This window comes from Patella vulgata, chromosome 3 (assembly GCF_932274485.2).
Source record: "Patella vulgata chromosome 3, xgPatVulg1.2, whole genome shotgun sequence".
NCBI lineage: Eukaryota > Metazoa > Mollusca > Gastropoda > Patellidae > Patella > Patella vulgata.
The window spans coordinates 63,568,865-63,596,834 of NC_065881.2; the positions used below are offsets into that span (position 1 = coordinate 63,568,865).

Below are 27,970 nucleotides of genomic sequence, written 5' to 3' on the forward strand. Positions count from 1 at the left end.
TTAATAAGTAAACATGTAGACGATTGGTGTAAAGTTGAATTAAGAGTGGTGTGTTGACATTGTAGCAGCAATTGAACAGGTTGGGGCTTTTCAATCGTCCTAGATAAAAGTCTCATCCGACTATAAACAAATTTCTTAGTTTGCCTGAATAAAAGGAAACAATGGACGTCGCCAAAAGATTCGCACACACCCCCAATTTCTTTTAAAATATGACTCAGCTGAGCTGATGGATTCATTGCGCGAGCGGCATATATAATCTGTATACATATTAAACATCTTTAGTTGTTCTTTTTTCGGTGGCCGTCTGCTTAGGATAATAAACGTGCGAAATGAGGGTTATAGGCTCAACCTGTGTTTCTGTTTTCTTGGTTTCTATCTTGTGTGTTATGGTCAGTTCTTATCCACAAAAACCCTCCGATAGATCATTGAACAGTGTTTATTATTCTAACATTGGAATTCGTAATAGCAACAATGGCTATCGTCAAAAAAGAGCAACTGTAGGGAATTTTAACAAAGTGATGTCAGAACTGAGCTTTGTGATGTATTATATGTATCCTGCTCTTGCTCCTTATGTCAATTCTTGTGAGGCTTACAGAAATAAAATTTTTGGTGATTTCAGTTGGAAAGTTCTTGTTCAATGTAAGTACATTGAGATAAATAATACTGTTGTGTTTTTTTTGATTCAAACATGTGCTTCATTCAAGCCATGTGGTAATTGCAAGTTGTAGACCTAGAAAATATTGGCCAAATCACGTTACGACATAAACTGCGAAGTGATTAAGGCTCTATTTTCAAGTCCAGATCTCGGAATTGCCGCAATAACGACACGATTAGAAAGCAACATTTTTGCCGACGTATAATGTTCTCACATCCTTTTACCTTCCCATGCAAGTTATGTATGGATTATTACTGATTGCAAAATAACGAATGAAAGATCGACATTTAAGGCGCTTGAAATAGAATATATACACGTTATAAACGGCAAGAAAGGGCTAGATTTAAAAATTAAGGATTATAGCCCCCCCCCCCTTTGGATGTAAACGTGAGGATGCATTTCAAATGCGTGACAGGTCAATTGAGAAGAAACTCTCATACAATTTGAAACACTTAATCAAAGACATAGTTTCGACCTTTAAATATACTACGATGAGTACAAACAAAATTCAGAAATCTCGCAAAAAGTGTGTTTAATTTTAACATTCCAAACCCATGATTGAGTAAGGAAGACACATGGTGAGATGAAGTTACTTTTCTAAATAAAGTTTTCATAAATGGTATTCTTTTAAGAAATTAAAAATTCGGCGTGGTCTTACAGACCATTTGTTAATTGGCGGGTTGAACTTAGTTACGGGTCTGTGGACCATTAATACGCCTATTATTCTCATAAATGATGAATAAAATTGTGAAGAGATTTATCAAAAAAACGTTTAAAAGGGACTGTTTGAAATATATAAATATAGGTTTAGTTAATTTTGACTATTAGATGAGAGTCCTGCACGTAATGGCAGATTCTAAAGATTCAATATGTCAATTTATTTGAGTGACACAAAAGTTCTTGTCTACATATTTTCAGATACTGTATACACTTATTGACAACGCAAACTAAAAACTATTTTACATATAAGTTAGTTGAGATATTTCAAAGCCTTAAATATACCCCGAGGTTGGTCATAAAACATTTTTCTTTAAAAAAAAACAACCCTAACCAACCAATAAAAGTATTACTCAGTTTTGTAGATCATTATAATAATATATACAAAATCTATTGTGTATATGCTTTATTGTATATATGAATATTTTTCGATACCGTACCTCACTGCCTATGATTGATTAACACATTATGTATTGGGATAAAACAAATTATGTATGTAATATAACACATATTATGTATGTAATATGTATGCGATATAACAAATTATGTATGCGATATATGACCAATATTATATTTTGTATACCAGATTTGATATATTACAAATTATGCACTTGCTATAAGAAATAATGTTTTAATATTAATAGATAATGTATTGATATATCGAATTATGTATTTGATATAAAAAATATTAATGTATTTCTATGGAAAATTATGTATGCGATAACAACAAATCATGTATGTGATAATAACAAAGCGTGTATTTTGATATATCATTAACTTAAACTCCCAAAAAAACTTGTATGCGATAACAGCAAATCGTGTTGCGATAATAACAAAGCGTGTATTTTGATATACCAAGTTAAAACTTAAAGATACATTATGGGAGATTCGATAACGAGTTGGCAGTTCTCACTATAATAATTACAAACTAAATAACGTAAAGGCAATTTGCTGAAAATTTTATTCGAATTGACCCACTATGAACCGAGAACTAAGCGAATGAAATTTCTGCCTAGCCTCGGTCATCCATTTAATCGTTTAATCGAGAAGGAAAGTTATGCAGTAAATCGGCTCACAATCCACTTAAGATCGCAGGCTAGCGATGCCATCTAGAGTTGATTATGGTCTGGATAAGTTAATTAATGTCTAATTAATAATTTAGATAACATTTCAGGCCTATAGAAAGACCTGCAATAGACAGATTTAGCTCTTGGATAATGTATGTTTAAACTCCCAAAATATAAACAATGAAAAGAAAATCTTTATTGCACAACGAGAATATATTTAGGTCGTTTTGGTTTTGCAAAATCGTTTTTATAGCAAAACAAATTCATCACAAAATGCTTGCAAAATAATAGGTCGTTCTCTACCTAGGTTTAGAAGTATATTCTACTGCACATAAGGGTTTACAGCGATACTTAAATATATATTTGTTTACTAATCTGAATGTATTTAACGGTTTGACAAACATATATTATTATATACTAGAACGTAAATATCTTCATCACGATGACAGAGTTATATTAAACAAACGTTTTTGTGGAAGGTTTCTTTATAAATTTATTACATACTGATTCAATTCAGACAAATTATTGTCTGTTTCAGTGTATGACAAATAATCTATTTAAATGGGTTGTTAAACATGAATTTCATTCTATATGTTGTGAGACTTTAGTATTAAGGGAGTCAGATCCTACACCCCACTCACTCGAACTTTTACCTAAATATATGTTCTTTATATTTACACATTTTTATCTTTTTGTTTTGCATCTTATTCTGTCATATTGTTATATCATGCACATTCATTGTCCGTTCTTCGTGTAAAGCGTATCTTGGTCACGTAATAATGATAATAATAATTGCATCTAAAGATATCCTGGCTTAATTTGAAGAATAGAAAACAAATAGTAGTTGCTAGTGGTGCATCCTCTGACCCAGGAATTGTCCAAGCTGGTGTCCCATAGGGCTCCATTCTCGGGCCTCTTTTATTTCTTCTAAATATTAATGATATTGTAAACGATATATTAATATAATTGACAATGTCATTATTAGACTCTTTGCTGATGACACTTCCTTATATTTACGAATGGCGAACCCTCACCCAAAATGCCTTATAACTGTGGTGTGTCACAGGGATCCGTATTAGGACCAATTGTATTCAGTCTATACACTTCTCCCCTTAGAGTAAATGTCAGGAAATATGGCTTTTCATTTCATTTATATTCTGATGATTCATAGCTTTACATTCATTTTAAAACTCAGCAACAAGATCACGTCTATATTTCAAAATCTACTCTAGAACAATGTATATTAGAAATAAAGCTGCGGGTATGCCAACACTTTTTCAAACTTAATGAAGATAAAAGACTGAATATTTGGTTATAGAATCGAAGAAAAATGTAGATAATTTGGATAATAACCTGAATATTGAAGTCGGTGTTAGTGTCATTTGTCCCTCAAAGTCGATCCGGATCATTGGGTTAATATTTGACTCATAGCTGGTAATGCAGAGCCTCATAAATCATATGTGTGAATTAGGATATTTTAATTTGAGAAATATTGGATAACCGAAACCGACTGTGGCTGCAGATTGTGTGAACGCTTTTGTAAATGCCTTAATAACTTAACTTCTCGCATTGATAACTTGTACGCTTTATTATATAATAATCATGCTAAACATATCGAAAAACTACACAAATTGCAAATTTCTGCAGCAAGGCTTATTGCTCATGCTTCTTATAGAGATCATATTTACCCAGTCCTTTTTAATTTACACTGGCTCCCACAATTAGAAAACTTACAGTTTGGTGGTGTAGTACCAAGTTACGGTTATTTTTTGATTTCATAATTATCATCCTTCATCATCAAAAGGTCTGGTGTAACAGGTAAAAAATGTTTATTTCCATATAGACCTGGATAGTAATAATTATTTTATGTTTACAGATTGTCCCATATTACAGCCGACATGTTTAAAGACTGAAAATGCAAAAGATAGTTCAGATTGCTTTGTTCGTGATACAGCGGAAGTTATAGAATTTGTATGTTGTTCAGGTACTTGCATTACTCTACGTATTTCTTCAACATACTCACAATAACCATTACTATAATAGATGTTTGATTTTTCCTGGCTTTTTTATGGCTATTTTATTATTGAAAGTTAGGGAAGGGTCATGGAGGTAAGAGCCCCCCAATTTTTTTAGATTTACAGATTTTTTGATTCAGACAGTGGCATATAGTAATATAGGCTGAAATAGTAGAAACTATGTCATCTCGCATATTGTTACCCGTCGATCCGTTCATAATTTCTGTGGACATGTAGTTGACTAGTTGTCAGGTTTCTTGACAGATTTTTCTTTAAAATACTCTTTATTTAATTGGTCATAAAAAGACACATATATTAGATACCATCATATTAGTATTTATATTAACATTATTAATATTATTATAGGTATTAATAATGTGTATATTAACAGTATTAATATTATAGATATACCTATATAAATTCTAAATTAACTGCGTACCGCGGAATTATCTTAATGGGAATGTCCGTTCAGATATGAGGAAGACTCTATAAAATATCCAAGATGGATGGTGTTTGATTTTTAAAACATGAATGGAATGTTCATTGTATAATGAAGACGATTCGTATCGGCATCCTGAATTATGGCTCAACTGTCTATTTGCATGTTTGGGGTTGTAAATTGGTAATATGCTTATTTGATAACGAAGAGACAATTTTGTTTATTGTTGGGAGTTTATGGGGTTGATTTACAAAATATTATATAATATATTAACAAAATGATAAATTACGTATTATTTTTGTTACTCCAGGTGCACAAACACAACCGCCTACGACAACTACTTCAACAACCACTGCTACAACAACCACTGCTACAACAACCACAACGACACCGGTAACCATACAAAGTACGAATCTATAAATCACGTAGGAATCCAAGTAATACTAAAAAACCCAATATAATTGTTTATGTGCTAAGCAGTTAACATCGTACCTTTCTTGATACCCATTATTGCTCGTTAACAATTGCATGAGGTACCCAAAGAGCCGAATTAAGGTTCACGGGAGCCTTGAGCAAGGTACCTAGTATAAAGATGCATTATGTTATATTTAGATAAATTGCTGACAGTTATCGCTATAATAATTACAAAATAAACAATGGAAATAGAATATGTTGAAAATATCAGTCAAATTACTTCATTCTGAGCGGAGTTCAGGCCGATGGTCTTAAAGAGTTGATTATGGGCTTGGCATGTAAATAAATGTCCAACTAAAGGAGCCAAATCTCTATTCTTTGGCACCTAAAAATGGACACAAATAGGTCGCAACGCATATAATAATGTAATATGAATGTATATAAACCGATTTACATTCAATCGTTTCTGTTCGGCGAAATACACGAAGAGTCCAAATTAAATGGCAGTCTTTTGCGACTGGCTATTCCTGTCTACACCGGTAGTAATCGTTCATCGAGTCGCTTTATTACAAATGGCGCTCAAAAGCATTCTGACGCGCGATTCGTGTGCCAATTTTAAAAATTTCATTTTGTCTTAAATATTGGATATCAGAAGCCCATCTTTTCACAGTAAGATGATAACATCAATGTTGATTTAAATTGACCAATAAGTCTTGTTTGCAATGTCGAAGACTGTTGATGATATTTGCCCCCTTTAATAATTTATATAACATATCACTTTGTAAAGTGCCCCTGAACATGTTATATGTAATGGAGCACTATAAATATGCTGCAATATAATAATAATAATAATATCGGGCCAAAAGAAAGATCTGTATTATAAAAATTTAGCTCTTACATAATGCATCTTTAAGTCTGTTTACTGCTCTAAACATTTCTGATTTCCAAGATTTTAATCAAATATGTATGTACTTTTCAAGCAGGAAACTTGCCTTGTTTGCTCTCTTTTTTATATTAAACAGGGTATCTTTTTAAGCTCACCTTCCAGTGCATAACTACCTATAGGTCGACAAGCAAGAGGTGAAAAGAATGTTTTTGCCAAAGGATCCAATTTTTGAAAGTAAATTAACTATTTTGGTGAGACCGGGTCGGGCAGAATAGTTAACTATGGTATATGCTGTTGAAAAGTATTAAAAATTTGTAAAGTGGAATAGACCGGGAATGATGTTGACGCAGTCTTCATTTAATTGTTTCTTTATGTTAGACAATAGATTATTAAATAAACTGAAAAATGAATAAATGAAAGTTATTTAAAGGGATTATATCCGGCGCAAGCAATTTAAGCATCACATTTGTAACTTTTTGTATAAACTGATATTTCAGCTTGTGGTATTTCGTATGTTGCTCCTAGCGGTAGAGTAGTTGGTGGTGTTAATACCACGGAGTGTGAATTACCATGGGTTGTTGGTATAAAACGCAACGGTGTTTTTATCTGTGGAGGAACTATTATAAGTTCACGTCAAGTTATCACTGCTGCACATTGTGTCAGGTTAGTCCAGGGTCAGAGATAGTCGCGTTTTATTTTATTAATGTTTTGGGGAAAGGGATTGCACGCCAGCAAATCTCGATGAATTTTCCCGATCAACACCAGGAGCGCCAACAACTTGAAAATACCGGATATATAACCGGATGGATTTGAAATGAACCTTCTAAGAATCCTCCTGGCACTAATAGTGTAAATAGAGCGTGGCACAGTATGCTTGATCGGGACCAAATTTAAGTGGGGCAAACGAAAGTGTGTAAGATCGTTTTGATAGTACACACTCTCGGGGGTTCTATTTACATATTGGTTAAGAGAAAGTGTGTCTAATCGTTTTGATGGTACAGACAACCGGGATTCTATTTACACATTGTAGTACACATTGGTAGTGCTCGCAGAAGAATCATTCGCAATTGGGGATGGACAATGAATGGGTGACAACAGAGTTAATGTGACGTCCCGGATGATGGGGCACTCGATACTGATAGATTCAAAGGTCTATTTAATCGTGAAAAGTCGTGACGGACGAAAACAGATTAGACAAAGCTATATTATGTGATTTTGCTCTTTGCAGAACTAATACCTTGTACAGTGTGGAAGTTGGTAAATGGGAAACTAACAGTTTTAACGATCGATATTGGGAAGAAATTCAAGTGATGTCCAAAACTATTGAAGAAAACTTTGACTCTATCAATTTAGGTATATCAAGATAATTTGTTCACCACCGTGTGTACAGTCTTATCTTATTATCCACCTTCATCTTACCAGGTTAAGAATGGGGGCTGAATAGGTGCTCATCTCATGAAAATCTGGGAGGCTGTAAATATGCTCATCTTGTCAAAATCCGGGAGGCTATAGATGCCCATCTCATAAAAATCCGGTTTATTAAAATGCCAATTTATTATTACCAAATATCACGCAGAGGGATGAACTCGGAGTTGTGTATTAGTCGCAAAGATATAGCCCCAGTTATTGAAACGGCTTAAACACTCTACATCTCAAGAATTTTAGTTTGTTTTCCATCTTACTCTGGGGATTGTTGGCTTAATCACAATATTTGATCCCTTTGAAATACACAGTTTGTAATGACGTATATTGATGGGATGGGGCTGGGTTTGATTGAGAGAAGAAGATGAAGGGATGAAATGAAATGGAGTTGAACGTCCTTTTCTTCAGCTCCAAGTTAGTTAATGAAGACGGGCATACGCCATGGAGATCTTGTCCGGACAGCGGCTCTACGGCCTATTCTTTTACGTGCACGCCAATGTATACACGGGACCTCGGTTTTCGTCCCATTCGAACAACTAGATAACTATCCTTGTCAAGCCCTCTGCCCTACACCACTGACAATCGGAAACCACGAAGACAAATCCTGATGAACTTTCTCGGCCAACACCAGGATCGACCCCGCGACCTCACTTTGCCACCGTGCCTTCTTCGTGAGGAGTTAAGGAATACGTAAATATTGCTATTGGCACAATCATTTTTCCAGCACAAACTTTTTTAGGTGTGCAGATGATATTTATATTCTAAAAAGTAAAATTTATAAAAAAAATTTTCCACACTAATTTGAAACCGTACATAAAAAATGTAATTTCGATTCTTTTTCCAGTGAATGACATTGCTATCTTGACACTCAGTCGGCCAATAACATTTAGCCTATGTGCACAACCGATTTGTCTACCCGAGTTAGGCCAACCGTTACCAACACAAAAATGTACTGTTGCTGGATGGGGAACACTATTTCGTAAGTTGACCGAAAGCTTAAAGTTATTCTCCGTTATGTAATTGCAAAGATTAAAGATGTCTTATGTAAGAGCTAAATCTGACTATTGCAGGTCTTTATTTTGGTTTCAAATGTTATATAAATTATTATTTAGACATTTATTCTCAAGACAGTCTCGATTAACAAGTGCCGTTATGATAATAAACAATCTATACCACATAATGTCAAAACCTCGAAAAGTGAATAAAGTAAATTGAATGAAATTTGCATTATCTATTTTGGAATGTTTATAGCAAGAACGGTCAGCTTTATATCTAAACCTTACATAATGCATCTTTAAATGTAAGTACTTTAGCAATGATGCTTAAGAAATTTGAATTAAAATGAGAGAAAACTATTATTTCAAAATGTTCTTCCAAAAATGTAGCATACTACTATCTAAATATAAAAATATTATATAACTTTGTTGACCAGAAATAGACGATAAACCACCAACTTAGTTAATGTATGTATTACGATAAACCACCAACTTAGTTAATGTATGTATTGTATTTCTATTTATGTTTTGTAAAAAAAACCCAACAAACAGTAACTGGACCTCAGCCGGCTGTGTTACAGAAAGTGGATTTAACAGTGTATACCAGTAGTGTTTGTAGAATTAGGTTTGGTGAATCAGAAAACGTTGTTCCTGCTGGTGTTATATGTGCTGATAATGATGGTTTGGGTGGAAAGGATGCGTGTAAGGTAGGCAAATAATTTGTGGATAATTTCTGCAGTGTACTAATAATTTTGACATACATTGGAAAGGACTGTTGGCAAAAAATTAGTAATGTTTATTAAAAGTATCCATCCATACAGTTACAAATATTTAAAAAAAAAAAAAAAAAATCATCTATATCCAAACTAAGATGTGAGAAATTTCATTTTGGAGATCAGTCTACAGTACTATAACACAACTCTTTCCCTAGCCTTATCATAGGTTCCATTTTTGAGATAATCACCGTTATAAAACTGACCGAAAGCTGCATTAATTTCCTATCCGATTGCGTATGTTGACAATTTTTTTTTATTTTTAGTAACGTCGATTCTTGGTAAGGCCAATAATTGTTTTGTGTACTTATATTTTGGATAAATTCGATAGATATGTCGGAAGATGCATCTCTGGAAAGGTAAAAGCGGTGTGAGCTACACTATAATGTATGTCTTACTATGTCAGGTTCGAGATTATCAATATCTATCCACCCTTTTTACAACAAGCCGCTGTCATGCAAGATACGCCCACATTTAGCAATAATCAGGGCCATAATCCAGGAAGTTACGATCTGATATGCGCGAATATTGAAAGGTCATACAAATATGTTTTAATTTCATCAAAATTGGATAAAATTGTGGCTTCTAGATTGTTCACAATTATTGTGGGCGTATAAAAAGCACCGGGCCGTCAACGATCACAATAACCACAATAATTGCCATCAACATGACCAGGGAAAATCTTCTGACTAATACTACCACAGTGAGACCAAGAATGATCAAAAATCTTATAGAGTTATTTTTGATATAATTTCAGGGAGATTCTGGTGGTCCATTAATGTGCATGGTAGGGAACAAGTATACTTTATTCGGTATTGTATCTAGTGGACGTGGTTGTGCTGATGCCGGAGAAGCTGGATTCTATACTAATATTCCTTATTACAGAAACTGGATCAATTCTCAATTAAGCATCTTGCCCACTAAATAGAGCTACATTCTTTATCATTGCAGTTTTATGCTGTGATCCATTTCTGTTTGATTTCTTATTATTAATATATTATAAGAATAATCTATGTGGTATATTGAGGGCGGGGGTGGAGGGCAGGGCAGGGCAGGGATCGGGGGCTCCAAAAAGAAAATTACTTTCAGGTGAAATCAACGATAGGTTGAATGTTTATAGTTTTTAAGTACAAATCTCTCCCCCTTATAGACTATAGTAACAAAATTTGATACAGTCCTAAAAAGTTTTCAAATTTAAAGATACTTTTAAATGATAATCTGAGTGCAGCTTAGTAAAATAATTATTGGTCTCTAATTTTCAAATTGATAGTAGTGGCACAGTTATTGAAATAACTAAATTTGAATTGGTAGTAGTCACAACAACCCAGGCCGCTGACCATATCTTGTTTTGCCATCCAGAGCAAGATTTTGACTCTAAATCTGAAATTGAACCTCAATGTCATTATATCCAGATTTAACTTTAGGAAGTAAACACAATAACAAAATGCAAGACTGTACATATTTATTTTATTTATCAAAGATGCATTATGTAAGATTTACATAAAGAGCTGACCGCTCTGGCTATAATAGTTCATACAAAGATAATGAAAAATGAATATATTGAAAATTTCAGTCAAATTACTCGTTTCTGAGCGAATTTATCAAGATTTGAACTTGGTGTTGACAATATACCCTCGATTGTCAAGTACCATTGTTACTATAATAAACAAAGTCTCCGTTGTACAGTTTTAAATTAAATTTTCAAATGGCGATCTTGTTTCAATCTATTAAAAATCATCACCATTCGGTGGTCTAGAGAGTTAATTATTGGCTTGTCACGTGGATAAATGTCTAAAAGTACCGGTAATAATTTATATAACATTTGAAGCCAAAAGAAAGACAGTAGGCAGAATTGGGTCTTACATAATGCATGTTTAAATATTTTGTATGTAATTTTCTGTCTGTTTCTTTTTACAAAATAAAACTGCGAAGACTTCGTTTGTTGTTATATTCTGTTGGGTTCTCGAAGTTATGACCCCCGATTACGAAGTCTTATGGTTTTCGACCTTTTTATACATTGAGACCAGTGATAATTAATGCTATCATTTATACAGTATTTAGTATATTACTTTTAAATGTAACCAGAAACGAGCAATAAAGAATCATGTCCGAAATAGAACGTCTTGAAATGTTTAGAACAAGATTCCGATCTTCACAGTTGACAGGTCAACGATTCGGCAAAGGATTTCTAACCATAGTTTTCCGAATTCATTCTGCAAACATACAACCCCTTTCTCAGTATGAATAAGATTGGACAATGAATAAAAAAACACAGGTTTAAGTGCGAGTTGCTGGAGAATTAACTGCGAGTTGCTGGAGAATTAACTGTGAGTTGCTGGAGAATTATTATTGTTATGATTATAGCGCAACTTTTACATATTTACTGAAATATAATATAACAATAACATACCACAATTTACACACATTTATACAGAATCAACAAGACAAGGTGGAAATCTAAAATCAACGATAATAGAGAATAGAAAAAATATTGATAAAAAGCATGGTATGGAGATATGCCGAGTAATGTTTTTCAAAAAATAGATTTTTGGTACCAAGTAATAAAAGATAGGTTGCCAGGCAACGAAAAATACGCCCACAGCAGTTAAGTCGTCCGATCAGTCAACAAGTTTTGTCGCATATTTTTTCTTTTGTCAGTAACATTTACAGCACATGAAATCTGATTACGAGTAATAACCCATGAAGTAATTATCAAAAAACATTAGAATTTGTTTAGATTATTTGTCTCATGACCTTAAACAATTTATATTAACTTTATAACGAATAGAGCGTCCACGAGATTTTTCAAAGTGATCAAGGGCCATAACTCTGGCAGTAATTATCGGAAATCGCTGGAAATCAATAGGCTTCTTCGTCTCGTGACCTTAAACACTGTGTATAAATGTAAAGTCAATCGGATATTAATTTTAGCCTCTAGAGCGTCCACAAGCGACGACAATATACGACAACATTTCAATGTCGGTGTATAAAAATTGGTAAATTACAAACTATAAGCCACCTGCCCGGGTCATAACGCCGTCGAGCCCCGTGCCCGCCCTCGTTCCGTTTGAGGTTATCGTCATCGTCGGTGTATTCGGGCCTGTAGAAGGTTACAATCATCGCACTAGGTGGGCTGCCCACGGTCTTATTCGATCATTAAAAACGAAACTGAAAGCGAGACTTTAATGTTTGTCTTCGTTTAATTAGGCGCTAAAAATCTCGATGTTTTTCGATATTTTGCCAATTGCGGACCCTTTCCTATGGTGGCTGATTGGTATCATGTCGTGATGCCAGGTTGTCGCCTTATGAAGGGCGAGAACCTGATATTGAGTTAAAGACTTGCCTCCTTTAAAGTTAGATTTGTAAATAATAACGCTATGAAATGTTAAATTTAATGACATTGGGTTGTAAAAGAATTAAAGGAGCTAAATCGCTTATATTTGGGACCTAGAAATTGACACAAATGGGTTGCAACGCATGTAATATGAATGTAAATAAACTGATTTACATTCAATCGTTTCCGTTTTTACTCTAATTTCAAAGCAGTTATGTTCCGCGAAATACCCCAGAAGTCTCAATAGAATGGCAATCTCTAGCGTCTGGTTACTCCAGTCTATACCGATAGTATTTATTGCGCATGCAATCCAGATTAGAATATGGCGTCACCACTTAACATGACTTGTGGAATATGTCTAGCCTTGTGGGAATCACGTGGCTAAGTGGGTAAGACGCTGGCTCGCTAGCCTGAAGGTCGGGTGTTCGATCCCTGCATTGGCCGAGAAAGTTCATCCAGATTTTCCGGCGTGGTTTCCCCTTGTCAGTGATGCAGGACGGAGGGCCTGACAATTAGGACAGCTGTCTAGTTGTTCGGATGGGACAAAAACCGAGGTCCCGTGAACATATTGGCGTGCACGTAAAAGATCCCTTGGCAGTTGGAATTCGATATAAGAGTAGGCCGTAGCGCCGCTGCCCGGGCAAAATTTCCCTCATAGCACACTGTATGGTGTATGCCCGTCTTCATTAGCCCAGTTTAGGAGCAGAACAGTAGGACGCTAAACCCCATTTCATTTCATTTCTAGCCTCGTTCTTCGAGTCCCCTGTTACAAATGGCGCTGAAACGCATTATGGTACACAATTCGTGTACCATTGGTAAACTGTTTATTTTGTCTTAAAAATTAGATATCGGAAGCCCATCTTTTCCTGGTAGGATCACAGCATCAACGTTGATTTAAATTGATAAATAATGGATGATATTGAGTTAGAGACTTAGCTAGTCTGCAATAAAACAGAAGGAGGGTGTTACATTTACTGAGTAATGTGAGATAATCCACAAAGAAATGTTTTCACTGAGTAAAAAAACAATATGGTGCATGATATCCCTTGTCTAGTATGCTAGACAAGATCATGTAAGAAATTTTAAGCCCTTAAAGTGCCAGTGAGTCTAACATAAACAATGCATACATCCAAGACAATCAGATGATAACTTGAGCTACTGAATGCAGTAGCGTTTAGGGGATTTACCACAGTAAACAAAGGATATACTATGACAATGGTGACCATGGGCAATAGCTAATGGAAGTAATTATTGTAATCCTTGATGGGACTTTCTGTTTAATAAATATAACACTTCAGATTATAGATTGTTGATGATGGACAAGAGGTTAGGAAATGAAATAAAATGGGATTTAACGTCCTACTATTCTGCCCTGACTGGGCTAATGAAGACGGGAATATGCCATACATAGAATTCCAACTTCCAAGGGATTTTTATGTGCACGCCATTGTGTACACGGGACCTCAGTTTTCCGTCCCATCTAAAGATGGGACAGCTGTCCTTATCAGGCCCTCCGTCCTGCACCACTGACAAGAGGAAACCACGTCGGAAAATCACGATGAACTTACCCACTTAGGCATCGTGGCTCCCAAGAGGTTGGGACAACGTGTGGTTTGGGTACAAAATTCAGCATTAGGCCTACACGGATGGGTTTCCCATCCCAAACGTACAACACATCTGATTGGGGAGAAATTGACATCTTCCAGTTAATTTAATTGGACCTGATTTACCTTTTTTTTATATGAAGCTAATTTATGTCAACTGAATGGTGTTATGTATTTTAATATAACGATTCCAGTCAGTCAATTTACTAAGCAGAACAACTTATCTACATTTCAGAAAGATCCAAAGACTACATACTCTGCCGTATTTCCCAATCAAAGGGCTAACCTGATAAAGGAGCCTTCCTCGACTACACTGCAGAAAGATAGAATGACAGTGTTGGTCAGTGGAAAAAATGTAGGACTTTATCACAGGAAATAAAATAGAGAATCTGTAGTTAATTTTGCCATTTTAGTGAAATATTTATTTACTGAATTCAACAGTATAATAGTTAACATATCTATGTCTCAATTTACTTACATTTTGATCATAATAAACAAATTACTTATTTGTCTTGCTAATTAATGGACAATGGACATGATTAATAGACTAAAATATCTTATCTAATTAATACTGTTTCCAAAACATTCTAGAATTTATCCCCATCCCAATAATTCACTATTTTACAATTAATTATATTAAACTAGAGAACATAAATAATAATAATAAAATAACAATAATAATATATTCATATTTTCTTTTTAAGCATATGTACATGTATATCATATATTACATTAAATACAAAATTTACATATTCTTATTAACACATTAATTTGATTAATGTTAGTTAATGAATTACATCAAATTGCCAGATCATTAGGTCATTTTTTTGTATTTTTTTTAATATGTATCCCTTGTCATCAAATTTAAAGAGGCATTAGGGCTTATCACAATTCAGTCAAGTCATTGCAGAGATGAAGATTGAATGTACACTTTATGACAATTTAGTCAAGAAAATTGAAGAGATATAGTTTTTTTTAAGGAGTTTTGATAATAAGGTGAATCTATGGTTATTTTAAATATGATATTTATTTCTTGGTGAGAGTGATAATGCGTCTTTAAAGAAAAACTCCAACAGTGTGGCTGATGCCCCCCCCCCCCCCAATCCCAAAATAAATAGAAGATGCAAGGAATCACATGTCTTTTTGAAAAGCATGAAGAGATCAAACTGCTTATCTATATTAAACCTGAGCAGAAAATGCTTGTGATTGAATAGTCATGGTTTTGATGAAGAGAAACAATACACCACGTTTTATCACTCTCCCTTTGTCAAGAAGTGTGACAAAATGCACTTCACTAGTCCTCTGCTTTCTTCGAAAGGTGGGGGAACAAAAATATTTCAGTATGTTTATCATAAACGGAGGTTTTATTAATATTTCATTTCTGTATTAAGATTTTTCAGCTGTGGCTCTTCGTGTTCTTTTAGCGGGTGACTGAGATTCTGTACTTTCTTTTCTTTTCATACTTCTAAAAATATACAAGATACAATATATGATATCTTTTAATTGGTTCATTAAACAAATAAATTTATACCAAGATCACAATTTCTTCTTACACACACGCATACATATATTCTCTCCAAAAAAAAAAGTAGGGGATATTCCGAAACAATATAAAACTGCGGAAATGCACTGCTGTTTTTATTAGAGGTAACCAGTGTATGTTAATAACAGGCCAATTGCCTACACATGAACATAAACAGTTCATATGGGTGGCTTATCTGAAGGTCCCATTTCACTGGCAAAGAGATACACTGTCAAAAGTGAAAATGGACGTTTTTGATTTTTGTCTTAATGATGAGTAATTGCTCCACCAATCCCCAGACATTCAGCAATTCGTCCTGGCATGCTCCTAATCAACCGTCCAATCACAATTTGGGGCAATCGGACCCACTCCTCTTGCAGTGCCACGGCCAATTCTTGCGGTGTTGTCAGTTGACGTTGACGATCAAATTAAGCGTAACACACTAAAGCAAAGATACGCTAAACAGTAAATCTTATGCAAGAACTGATAGGAAAGCAAACATGGATAGGATAAGCCAGCAAGCGGCAGTTTTCATCAACCCTTCCTTGAAGTGTCAAATTTGACAATGAACCCCTCCTACGTGTATGGCACTATTGTGTATCGCACATGCAGCTCAGTGGTTCTGTTGGGGCGACAAGTTCTTCATCTGTGAACATACTCTCAAAGCATGTCAAGTGTCCATGACTATTTATCATATCACAACCTGCATAGGTATTTGAATTTCAATATCCCCTATTTTTTTTAAAGAGTATATTTAATATTATACACATGTGTAGCATTATCTTGTTTTTAATATGCCATTTTAATGTCTTCCAAATAATCATACACGCAAGAGCTAAATCTGCCTATTGCAGGTCTTTCTTTAGGCCTGAAATGTTTTCTAAGTCATATTTTGATTTAATCTAAAAATGGAGGAGCGAGACTTAGCTTTGAACAACCAGAATCAAACCTTCAAAGGCTAATATCTTCGTCACAATAGAGTAATTTGAATGGAATTTTCAAATTATTCATTTAACATTATCTATTTTCAAACTATTATAGCAAGAATGGCTATCTCTTTATCTAAATCTTACATAATGTATCTTTAAGAACCATTAAATCCGAACATCACCTGATTGAATAATCAGTCTTATTTAATATGAGAACTTTGGGGAGAATCCAATATTTTCATCTCATAGGTTTGTTAAATCTTTATTTTAATATTGTGACTTGTCTTCAAATATCAAAGTTTTTATGCATAGATTTGTGGCACAAACCTGATAATACAGCAAAGTGTAATTCATAGTACAAGCACAGTAAGGTCACATTTAAAGTTTTGAATCATGTTAACTCAGGCCTTTCCTATACATGTATATCTCTGCAAATATTACTGTACCAGTGATAATAAGTTTTAGAAAAAAAAATGCATTTTAGTGCATGTTTGGACACTTTTAATTTGGAATGAACATCAAACAGAAAATGATATTCTTCAAAACAGAATATGTATGCGTTAGATCACAGGTCGTAAGTTACATGTTGTTAAGAGAAAATCGTTATCTTGTCAGATTGGTTATAAGAAACAAAACATGCAATAAAACATATTACATTATAGATCGTACCCATTTTGTTAAATTGGCTCAAGAAATATTGATATATATCATGATAATATAGAGGTACAAGTCAGATTTGGACAATCTCTCACATCAGTTTTAATCATATATACCTTGTTTGTCTATCAGGCGATGAAACAAGTTTAACTACAGTATAAGATTTCTGTGTTGATGTTTTACTTTCTTCAGCTAACTCAGTAACATCAAGTTTATTTTGTTCAGTTACATATACATCAGCTTTCATTTCTTCGGTTTCTTGAGGTTCTATAGGAATATCATCAGTTTCAACATTGCTTGGTTTGATTATATCTGCTAGAGGTATCGGTATAGGAGAATAAAACATTGCAGGCTGTTCATCATTAGATTCTGAATCCTCTAAGTCAGGACTGGTTGCATCAATATGTTCACCAACATCCACACGCTCAATATTAAGAGTATTGCTATCTGTATCAGTACCAGTATTAACATTTTTATGTTTATCAATATCATTACTATCTTCCCCTTCTGATTCTAGTTCAGCTTGTGTACCAGCTTCTTTTGTCTACAAAATACAGGTCTGGGTTAAACAGATCAATTTTAACAAGCTGACAGACGTGGTGGATGTCCCCCAAAATAAATAGATAACACTTCATTAATTGCTTGCACATTTACCTTTTATCCAGGAATCAAATTACTTTTCACTCTGCCTAATCTAAGAAATGAAATGAAATGAAATGGGGTTTAACGTCCTACTGTTCTGCTCCTATACTGGGTTAATGAAGACGGGTTCCATACGCCATACAGTGTGCTATGAGGGAAATTTTGCCCTACAGCGGCTCTATCGCCTACTCTTATATCGAATTCCAACTGCCAAGGGATCTTTTACGTGCATTCCAATGTATACATAGGACCTCGGTTTTTCGTCTCATCCGAAGGACTAGACAGCTGTCCTTGTCAGGCCCTCCGTCCTGCATCACTGACAAGGGGAAACCACGCCGGAAAATCGGGATGAACTTTCTCGGCCAATGCAAGGATTGAACACCCGACCTCCAAGTTAGCGAGCCAGCGTCTTACCAACTTAACCACGTGATCCCCCTTAATCTGAGAAGAAAATGCTAATTTTTGATGTTTTATACATTTGTACTGTCAAGTTTCATGACTGTCTCAATTCAATTCATACATGTGATTATTAAGTTCTAAAACATCAAGTAATCAAATCTCTTAGTCTGAGTAAAAAATAATCATGGGGTTTAACGTCCACTCGACACAAACTAGGTCATTTCAGGACTAACATATGGTTCAATTTTATTTCAATATTTCGCTTGCGCGTAGGGGTCTTTAGCAGTGGGAGGAAACTGGAGAAACCCACGAGGTTGGACAGGCATCACTAATCTGTGTCATCTATCAAGCAGGCTTTCACAACCAAGCCACTTGACTCAATGACAGACCTTATGATGGATGCAAAGCACACACGTTAACCATTCGCGCCCCCCCACCCACCTCTATACATATTTTTACTATTGTCGGTAATGAAACATTAATAATACACTAAAATCTGATTAAGAGTAACAACTCATTAAGTAATTATCCGAAAATCATTAGAAATTGTTTGGCTTTTTACTTAGTTCTGCCCCATGCTAATGTTTATAATACGAAACATTTAATATCATGGATTTAGCTGTTCTAGTTATCAAAATTCATTGAAAATCAATATACTTCTTCGTCTCAAGACCTTTAACTCTGTTTATCAATCTAAAGTCAATCGGATGATAACTTTGGTCTCTAGAGCATCCACAAGATTTTTCAAAGTGATCAAGGGCCATAACTCTATTAGTAATTATCGGAAATCATTGAAAATCACTGGGCTCTTCATCTCACAACCTTAAACACTGTGTATAAATTTAAAGTCAATTGGCTATTACCTTTAGCCGGACCGACCGATGGACGGGGGTGATGACAATATACATTTCAATGTGGGCGTATAAAAATAATTTTGCCATACCTCATCTATTAGGGCTGATATAACAATATGTGGAGCTGTTACTTCTATGCCTGGTTCTTCTTTTATCATAATCTGACTTACATCAGGCTTGACTTCTTCACTAATATCACCTTTAACTTCTAACAGTTCGGACTCTTCACTTGTACTTGTAGTTGCTGGAATAGATGGAGTATCTGATACCATTGGGAGAGATACAGTGGTTGTTGATGTATGTGTACATGAGGGTATGGTTGTGGGGGTATGGGTACAAGGGGGAATACCAGCTCCATGTGGACAGGAGTGTTGACTAGTTTGAGGACCTTGAAGTTTGTGAGTTACTTCTTCAACAGTACCATCAGGATGTACAATAACAACTTGTTGAGCATTTCCTAATTTACCATCTCTCCATTCCTGCATCAAGTTTTTCTCCAAAATATTCTGAGCAATTAGGGAGTTTATAGATTCTACTTCTTCCCCCTCGGCACCAGTGGCTTCCTCGTCTTCCTCATCGTTTACTGTGCCATCTTCATTATGATTTGTCAAGTGACGGGCTAGGTTTCCTTTATGTGCGAAAGCTTTTTCACAATCTTGACATTCGTGTGCTTTATCTTTAGGGCTCGGTGGTTCGTAGTTGGGTGTGTGATGAAGGTTTTCGTGTCGTTTTAGCAGCTGTTTTTGCCGGAATGCATGTTCACAGGATTTACATTCAAATGGTTTCTCCCCTGTATGAATAAGCTGATGGGATTCAAGATGGCGCTGTGACAAAGCAGCATGACCACACGATTCACATTTGAAGCACTTTTCACCTTCGTGGGTTTTGATATGAATTTTATAAGTATAACGATCTGGGAAATTTTGTCCACATTTTCGACACAAGAGAGGGTGTTCGCTCATGTGTAATTTTTGAACATGGATTTTTAAGTCTGTGCGTCGACCACAAGTTGTTGGACAATATTCACATTGAAATACAGGCTTAGTACCAGTGTGTATCAATTTGTGAGCCTTTAAACTGTTACTTTGAGTAAATCTAGCGTGACATATTAAACATTCGTAGGGTTTTTCACCAGTATGAATACGCAGATGACGTTTAAGTTTATAAGTATCTGGTGAGGCATATGTACAATGCGGACATTGATAAGGCCTTTCACCCGTGTGGGATCTCATATGACGTTTTAATTTGCTCAGTTCAACACTTGCATATTCACACACATTACATTTGTGAGGTTTTTCAAATGTATGTTTGTATCGAACATGACGAACCAGTTCTCCTGAGGTCGTGAATGCCGATTCGCACATCTTACATTTGTGTGGTCTCACTCCTGTATGGGTATTGACATGATTAGTAAGTGAGGCCAGTGTTTTAAATCCTCGCTCACAGATGTGACATTTGTGGGGTCGTTCTTCAGAATGGGTTTTCATGTGTCTTGTAAGCAGATACCTCTTCGGACTTGTGTAGTTACAATATGTGCACATCAATTGTCCGTTTCCGATAAAAGCATTCTTAGGAGTGATCCTTAGAATTCTCCTTGTTTTACCATCTTCTTCAATAATTTCTTCTGTTATTTCCCTTCCTTCTTCCTTGAAATCATAAACAGACATGCCTGTACCATCTGCATTTTCTCCTTCGGGTGGTGACATAATAAGCACATAACTCACTTCACCGCCAGGCCCCGTCTCAGAAGGTACAAGTGTTACTGTCTGGAATGAATTATTTGCACCTTGAAACAAAGCTTGACTCAAGGCCGACCCATCTGCTCCTCCAATAATCTGAACTGCTTCTGTTGATGTGCCGTCAGCATTTTGAACGGCCACCAGTTGAGGTTGTGAACTATCTGCTGAATTTTGTAAGGCCACTAACTGTGGGTTGTGTAAATCACCTTGGTTCATAGTAACAGTTTGCAAATGGCTGACACTTGAGGTATTGGCTGCCACAGATGCGAGAACTGCTACTGGATCGGTTCCATCAATTATACTCTGTTGTGCTTCTGCATTTTCGTCAGACATCTGCCCAGTCAAATGACCTGTTTGTAAAGATGTGATTTCTGATCCTTGCTGCAGTTGCTCTTCACTGACAATATGCATCTGACCATCATTTCCAATAGACACGATTCTCAACACGTTACCACTGGACTGACTCAATGCTGCTAAATCATGTGGCTGAATACCTTGAAGGGACATTTCCTGGCCGGGTTGTAATAAATCTTCAGTTAAATGACTTGTACCAGCAGACATCTGAACTGATGCCAAGGACTCTGGGGTAATAGATGAATTTTGAATATCATTTGAAGAGGACGCAACAATTGAAGGAATTGAGTTATCATTATCTTCTTGCAGAGGTGTTTCCAATATACCATGCTGTTCTGCATAAAATCCTGAGAAGGGTTGCTCTGTTGATACTTCCACTGTTCCCGGAGTAGAATCATCACCTTCTGCCGATTCCAAGAAAACAGGATCGTCTGCATTAACGATGTTAGCTGTAGGAAGAACTGGCTGATCTTCTATTTCCTTGTTAAAGGATACCAAGAGACTTTGTAATTCATTTAGGTTCTGGGGTGGTTGTGGAGTAGTTCCATCTCCAGAACCATCCATTTTAACGTTCAATCTTTAGTCCACCAGATGACAATCTGAAAACATAAGAAGTAAAATCAACACATGGACCCAGCTACATAATATTATATAAGCTTAAGTCTCTGATTGTCATTTGAGGGATTGCTAATCCTCTACTAACTATAATATTATAAAAGTTGGATCTCTAAAAGGAATATCAGTCAAAAAACTCCATTCAGTATTTACAGATACATGTATATGATGAATTGAAAATTTGTCAACATTTGACATCCATTTCAATGCAGGCGAAAAATCAGATATAGTCAACACAAGCCATGGCAACATGATTGTCAATGAAATATTTTGAAGGACCACCTTTTACCCCAATTGAATCCAAGCTGGGAGATTATATATCATGGATATTTTGATTTCTGAATCAAATATTAAATAATCAATTAGTGTGGATTAAAGATACATTATGGGAGATTAGATAACGAGTTGGCAGTTCTCGCTATAATAGTTAAAAACTAGATAGATAATGTAAAGGCAATTTGCTGAAAATTTCAGTCAAATTGATCCACTATGAACCGAGATTTAGGAGATTGAAATTTCCGGCTAGCCTCGATCATCATTACTAAAGTCAGTACGATAAAAAGCATAGTCTCGATTATCCATTTATTGATTTAATCGTGAAGGGAAGTTATGCAGTAAATTGGGTCATAATCCACTAAAGATTGCCGGCTAGTGATGCCATCGAGAGTTGATTATGGTACTGATAAGTTATTGTCTAATTGATAATTTAGATAACATTTGAGGCCTAAAGAAATAGCTGCAATAGGCAGATTTAGCTCTTGCATAATGTATGTTTAAGCCAAAGAAAAGTTTATATTTTCTGAAAAATGCAAATGACTCACAGAAACTTTAATATAAAATAACACCTGGGACAAACATCAGTGTAGTTGTAGAATAGGCTCTTATTCACGTGGACAAATGATGAAACAAATTGTATATTAAAAATAAAATCTTCAAAAAGTCAGCATTTCTGCAATTTGCCGAGTGTACTAATTTAGACCTACATGTACATATACTACATGTACAAGTACATGTACCTTTAAAAGCATGCATAAAAATTTTTCCATGACAATAACCATATATGTGTAATACCCAATTGAATTTCTGAGAAAAATATTATCTCAAAGATGTTACAACATAAATAAATAATAAGACCTTTCACTGACAAATGATGGGAATAGTTCATGAAAAATAAACAAAATATATAGAAAGGGAAGTAACTCTATTTTGTAAGCCTTGATTGTACACAATTTATTAGATTTAAAGGTTATGTATTTAGTCAGTTAAAATAAATTCTTTCAGTTTAGTAATAAAACTGGCAATAACCATGACAGGTCACAATTCAAGCTTGATACAGACTATGATAGCCTAATCGAAATGTCCATCAGTATTTAACTAACAGTAATTGTATTCCAAAGAATTGTGTTTAACTGTGTATTAATAACAGTGAAGCAGCCATCAAATAAAAAAAATACTGGTACTTCTGAGGATCAAGTCAATTTGAGATCTAACAGATAGTAAAGAAATTGGATTCTGCTACTTGTTAACATTTACATTAGTCCTTGATTTGGACATTGATTGTATTTAATTGAGTGTAATTATTTGGGCTTCCTCCTGTTACATGTATCTTATAAGTTTACCCACTGTTCTCATGTTGGGGTTTCCTTTAATCTTTATAACTAAAGTGAAATATGCCACAATCTGCGCCAAGGAGCAAGATACTTGTAAAAACTTAATTCACAAGAAAAGGTCAACTTGAGTCAGTAACTTTAAATTGATGAAAATTCAATTATGATAGCTGCATTTAAACTGGGATGCTACTTTAATCAGCAGAATTTACAAGAATAGAGTCAAAAAACATGTACTGGTATGCAATATAAATTTTAATATAATAGTGATTTTAGAGATCTGCTGTCGTCCTCACAATATGGATTACAAAACATAAATGTTACTTGTTCTGTAACGGAATAAACTATAATTATCACTTAAAATTTGTAAGTACAGTATTAATAAAAACAAGGTAATCCACGGACTATTTCTATAATTCTCGCTTTCTCTTATCTTGTGGCAGTCAATTCTTTTTATGAATTGTCAGTTTTGAACAGATATCCTCTCATAGTCTCATATAACAACTTTTCGTCTTCAAAGAAATTATCAGCTGAAAATTGACTGTATATCTATTGAAGCTGTCTACTTTTGTCAGTTATTATAGGCCTAGATATGGAAAACTTGTGGGAGCCATGGTAGGGTGACCCACCATAAATAAATATCTCCATATATCTCGACAATTACGCCACAATATTTATATATATGCCAAGCCTCAAATCAGTTTCACACAATTATAGTCACTAAATAAACGATCATGTTGTACTTAATAAACTATGACCATTAATCATCTATAAATAATAGACTGAAAACTGGTTCCAAGTGTCGTCCATAACATCCAGACACTTTTGAGTAAAAGATAGGTTACGTGCCCTTGTTTTGAAATTAGACTCGCTTAACCAGTCTATCGACCATTCTACATCTGATTGACAGGTCGGGATAATCAAGACTACTTTTTTACGAAACATAACAGAAAGCTAGAACAAGAAATTGAATTTAGAAATAAGCACGTTAGGTAGCTCAACAATCGTTTTAAGAACCTTGTAAACAGGGCTTACCACGAGACGTGAGTAATTACTCGCGCGCACGCTACGCTCGCGTAAAACCAAATTTACGTGAGTGATTAAGTACTCGCGCAAATATAAAAAATAATTTAATCAGAAATAATGGAATATCGTAATAAAAAAGCCGTAAACAATTTGTATGCCTTCATATTGATGCACTATTGCGCACGCGGCGTGTCTTTCAAGTGCCACCTGTTGTTACTAAAAATACTTTGAGACGCGTACTGCCAGGCGGTTTTTAAGCGGATGTCCTTTGCCGTGTCTGGATAATCAAAAATTGAGCGGATGTTGTCGTTTCTATAGCAATTCCTTCGATCCCGCATTGCCATTGTGTGTGAAATAGCTTTATTCAACGTCCGCTTCCACCGAAGTGACAAGAGCATTGCCGTTAGGCAAATGAAATTTAAATGGCTACTCACGCACATCATTCTGCGTGAGTAAATACATGTAATCGCCTCACTCGCGCAAGTCTATATTTGCGTGAGTAGTCATCTACTCGCCTCCAATTTGCTCGTGGCAAGCCCTGTGTAAAAGTAAAATGAAACTACTGCTAGTATCATGTTCCTGTCTAACCCGAGTGATTCAGAGATATTATTTGTACTAAACCAAAAGATGCCGTTCTTAACGGTACAGTTAGATAAAGCAATTTAAAAAATGAAACGAACGTAATTTCTAAATCCGCTGTAATAACCAAGAAGCTTAATTTCACTGCTATTCAAAATTGTCAACAATAAATTTTTTACGGCTGTAATAGTTGATAGATTTGTAGAGAATTGCGCGTGCCATGGCTATTTATAGTATCATACTGTCAGAAAGTTGGTCTCGGCACGGCGAATGTGCACGCTTCAGTGGTAGTCTCGAACTATCAGCGTTGGACTTTATTTCTGTAGAGTACATGGGTCACCCTAGCCATGGTGGCTAAGTGGGTAAGACAATGGCTCGCTAGCCTGGAGGTCGCATGTTCAATTCCTACATTGGCCGAAAAGTTCATCAGGATTTTCCGACATGATTTCCCCTTGCCAGTGGTGAAGTACGGAGGGTCTGACCTAGACAGCGGTCTAGTCATTTGGATGGAACAAAAAAGTATGGTTCCTTGCCTACATTGGCATGCACTAGAATTTCCCTTGGCCGTTGGAATTCGATATAAGAGTAGGACATAGTGCCGCTGCCAGGGCAAAATTTCCCTCATAGCACACTGTATGGAGTATGCCCGTCTCCATTAGCCCAGTCGGAGCAGAACAGTAGGACGTTAAACCCCATTAGCCATTTCATTTCAGGAAAACCTGTTTCCCTTTTGTTTGTGTCACTTCTCATTTCTTCGTTACGCGTCTACGGTAGCCATTATCTCTGTGTTAAAATTATTATATTGGGGATGGGTTTATGTAAAATGTAATATTGGCTGACACCACTGTGTTTATTTATTTTTTTTCCTAACTCGTCCCAAGGGTAGACAACACTTTTGAACAAATTAAATCTTAGTTATCTCAGATCTTGGGGGATACCAATATTCTTCATACGAATTGGATGCTGTCATACACATACAGATCCTGGGAGTGGGCTTGAAATTAAAACAATGATTTGTGTAGCATGTCTTGATTACCAAGTCATTGGAAGAAGACTTAATTGCGAAATTTCTGTTTACTGACGCCATCTTGTTTTCTTGGTCAAGAGCCCTGTTACGGAAAATCCGAAATGTTTTGGTGTATTCAGAGTCAAATAACAAAAATAGCAACGGTTCCAGATCAGAAATGTGAAAGATTACTTTTCCTGGCAGGTATTTTACCGCTAGGAGTGCGAGGTTTGACAATCAGCGCCCCCAAGTTACGAGTGAAATCATAGCGCCCTCTGCGATGTTAACCTTGTTTTGGAGAATACTGCGGCTGTTCTCTAGAATTTATATTCAACCGAGAATTTCAAATGAACTGACGCTCTTGATTTTATTTAGTACAAATGCACCGTGTTTTTGTCGATTAAGAAACTTAAAAACCTACCGTTTTAAACCATTGGCAAAGTAGATGTTTACCAAAATATTTCGGGATCTTCACTGTTGTTGGGGTAAAATTTACAAGATGGCCGATGCGGAAATGAACGACTCGATAATTTGTTCACGCCTGTAGTGAAAGATGCGCTCTCGAATAGTAGTGGCTTTATGGTGGTAATTGATAAAATTGCAATTACCGGGCGTATTTGCGTTAAAATCTCGGCATTTTGATATCCTGAATGGGACTGGGATTTATTTTAACATACCTTAGTAACGATAATTGACACTGGAGGGCGTTGTTTTCTGTTGAATGATTCTTTCTGCAAGGTGGTCGACCATAATAAATTTCACGCATGCGCTTAGTCAAACCATGTGATGGGTTCGATCTATTTTATAAGGCCAACCTCAAGTTTGGCCGAAGTTATGAGATGTAAACAGGGCTAGCACCATGGACCTTATACATGTAATAAGGCCCATGCTAGAACTTAACCCAACCCTAACCCTGGACCTAGCCCCAATGCTTACCCTAACCCGCCAACAATCACGAGCACTAATCTTATTTTATTTACATCTCGGCGACCTTGACGGAAATTGAACTGGCCTTAAATAGATTTAGCCGCCTCAAAGCTAAGAAACAGTGCAGATTTCGTCATACTCATAGGTCACAAGATGAAGTATTAGGGTTATGGCACCTGGCAAAACCGTGCCATTAATTCGCATGAACTATGAAGTGAAATTTGAATCTGTTCAAAATAAAAATAAGTTATCTCATACTACCCCTACCCTCCCACGTTTTTTTTACACCTGTACACATAAAACAAACTGTCGAAGGCTTGTAGTCGGCTCTCGGAAATAAAAAAATAAAATAAAAATCATGATTCGGCGTAGCCTAATGTTAATTTAATCAGCGTGTAGTTCGTGAAAAAATAATAAAATCAGGCGTACACTTATTTTCTAGGTGTTAAAACGAGCTCTTCACGTCTTTGTCATTTTAGTGTCCTGGGCGTGTAAGTTTTATATAAAAAATCCATTACAATTCTTGTATCTTATTGGTAGGCCTAGCCTACTAATCAAATATTTGTAGCCTATTCGAGCATTCTTATTTTCAATTGTATCGTTTCTATCCAAAATTAGATTTTACGACGGAAAAACAATGTTTCGAGGGTAAAAAAAGAGGATACCTAGCTATGAATCCTTAAGTGTCACATAGCCTCTACGTACCGAATTGACAAGCGTTGCAATTTAGTGACACAGAACAATGTCTAGTCGCCTGAATGGGACAGGAAACCGAGGTCCCGTGTAGGCGTGT

The 27,970-nt window shown here is 35.6% G+C and overlaps 2 protein-coding genes across 4 annotated transcripts; one reads left to right on the plus strand and one right to left on the minus strand.

Moving 5' to 3' along the window:
• The first annotated feature begins 232 nt into the window (after window positions 1-232).
• On the plus strand, window positions 233-10,394 carry LOC126815162 (trypsin alpha-4). The gene is made up of 8 exons (XM_050540719.2): window positions 233-639; window positions 4,316-4,423; window positions 5,204-5,299; window positions 6,691-6,856; window positions 7,422-7,546; window positions 8,460-8,594; window positions 9,163-9,317; window positions 10,141-10,394. Exons 1-8 carry the CDS (start codon window positions 330-332, stop codon window positions 10,309-10,311), a joined length of 1,266 nt encoding a protein of 421 aa, XP_050396676.1. The 5' UTR covers window positions 233-329; the 3' UTR covers window positions 10,312-10,394.
• Window positions 10,395-14,716: 4,322 nt separating this feature from the next.
• Window positions 14,717-27,015, minus strand: LOC126815297 (transcriptional repressor CTCF). Of its 3 annotated transcripts, none has more exons than XM_050540863.2 (4): window positions 26,928-27,015; window positions 19,414-22,016; window positions 17,546-17,973; window positions 14,717-15,786 (listed from the first exon to the last, which is right to left on the minus strand). In XM_050540863.2, the coding sequence occupies exons 2-4, from the start codon at window positions 21,979-21,981 to the stop codon at window positions 15,708-15,710; spliced, it is 3,075 nt and encodes a 1,024-aa protein (XP_050396820.1). In that variant the 5' UTR covers window positions 21,982-22,016; window positions 26,928-27,015; the 3' UTR covers window positions 14,717-15,707. The 3 variants fall into 3 exon arrangements, with proteins under 3 accessions (XP_050396820.1, XP_050396821.1, XP_050396822.1); XM_050540864.2 differs by lacking the exon at window positions 26,928-27,015 and adding an exon at window positions 26,672-26,795; XM_050540865.1 differs by lacking the exon at window positions 26,928-27,015 and adding an exon at window positions 26,281-26,462.
• Between the last annotated feature and the right edge of the window lie 955 nt (window positions 27,016-27,970).

Bases quoted from the DNA above. Each gene is read 5' to 3' on its own strand.
- LOC126815162 (XM_050540719.2), top strand. From the start codon at position 330: ATGAGGGTTATAGGCTCAACCTGTGTTTCTGTTTTCTTGGTTTCTATC. The intron at 5,300-6,690 runs GTACGAATCTAT...CTGATATTTCAG, and splicing joins GACACCGGTAACCATACAAA to CTTGTGGTATTTCGTATGTT. The intron at 8,595-9,162 runs GTAAGTTGACCG...CCCAACAAACAG, and splicing joins TGGATGGGGAACACTATTTC to TAACTGGACCTCAGCCGGCT.
- LOC126815297 (XM_050540863.2), bottom strand. From the start codon at position 21,981: ATGGATGGTTCTGGAGATGGAACTACTCCACAACCACCCCAGAACCTA. The intron at 17,974-19,413 runs GTATGGCAAAAT...TGTATTTTGTAG, and splicing joins TATCAGCCCTAATAGATGAG to ACAAAAGAAGCTGGTACACA. The intron at 15,787-17,545 runs GTATATATGATT...GTATATTTTTAG, and splicing joins TCGCCTGATAGACAAACAAG to AAGTATGAAAAGAAAAGAAA.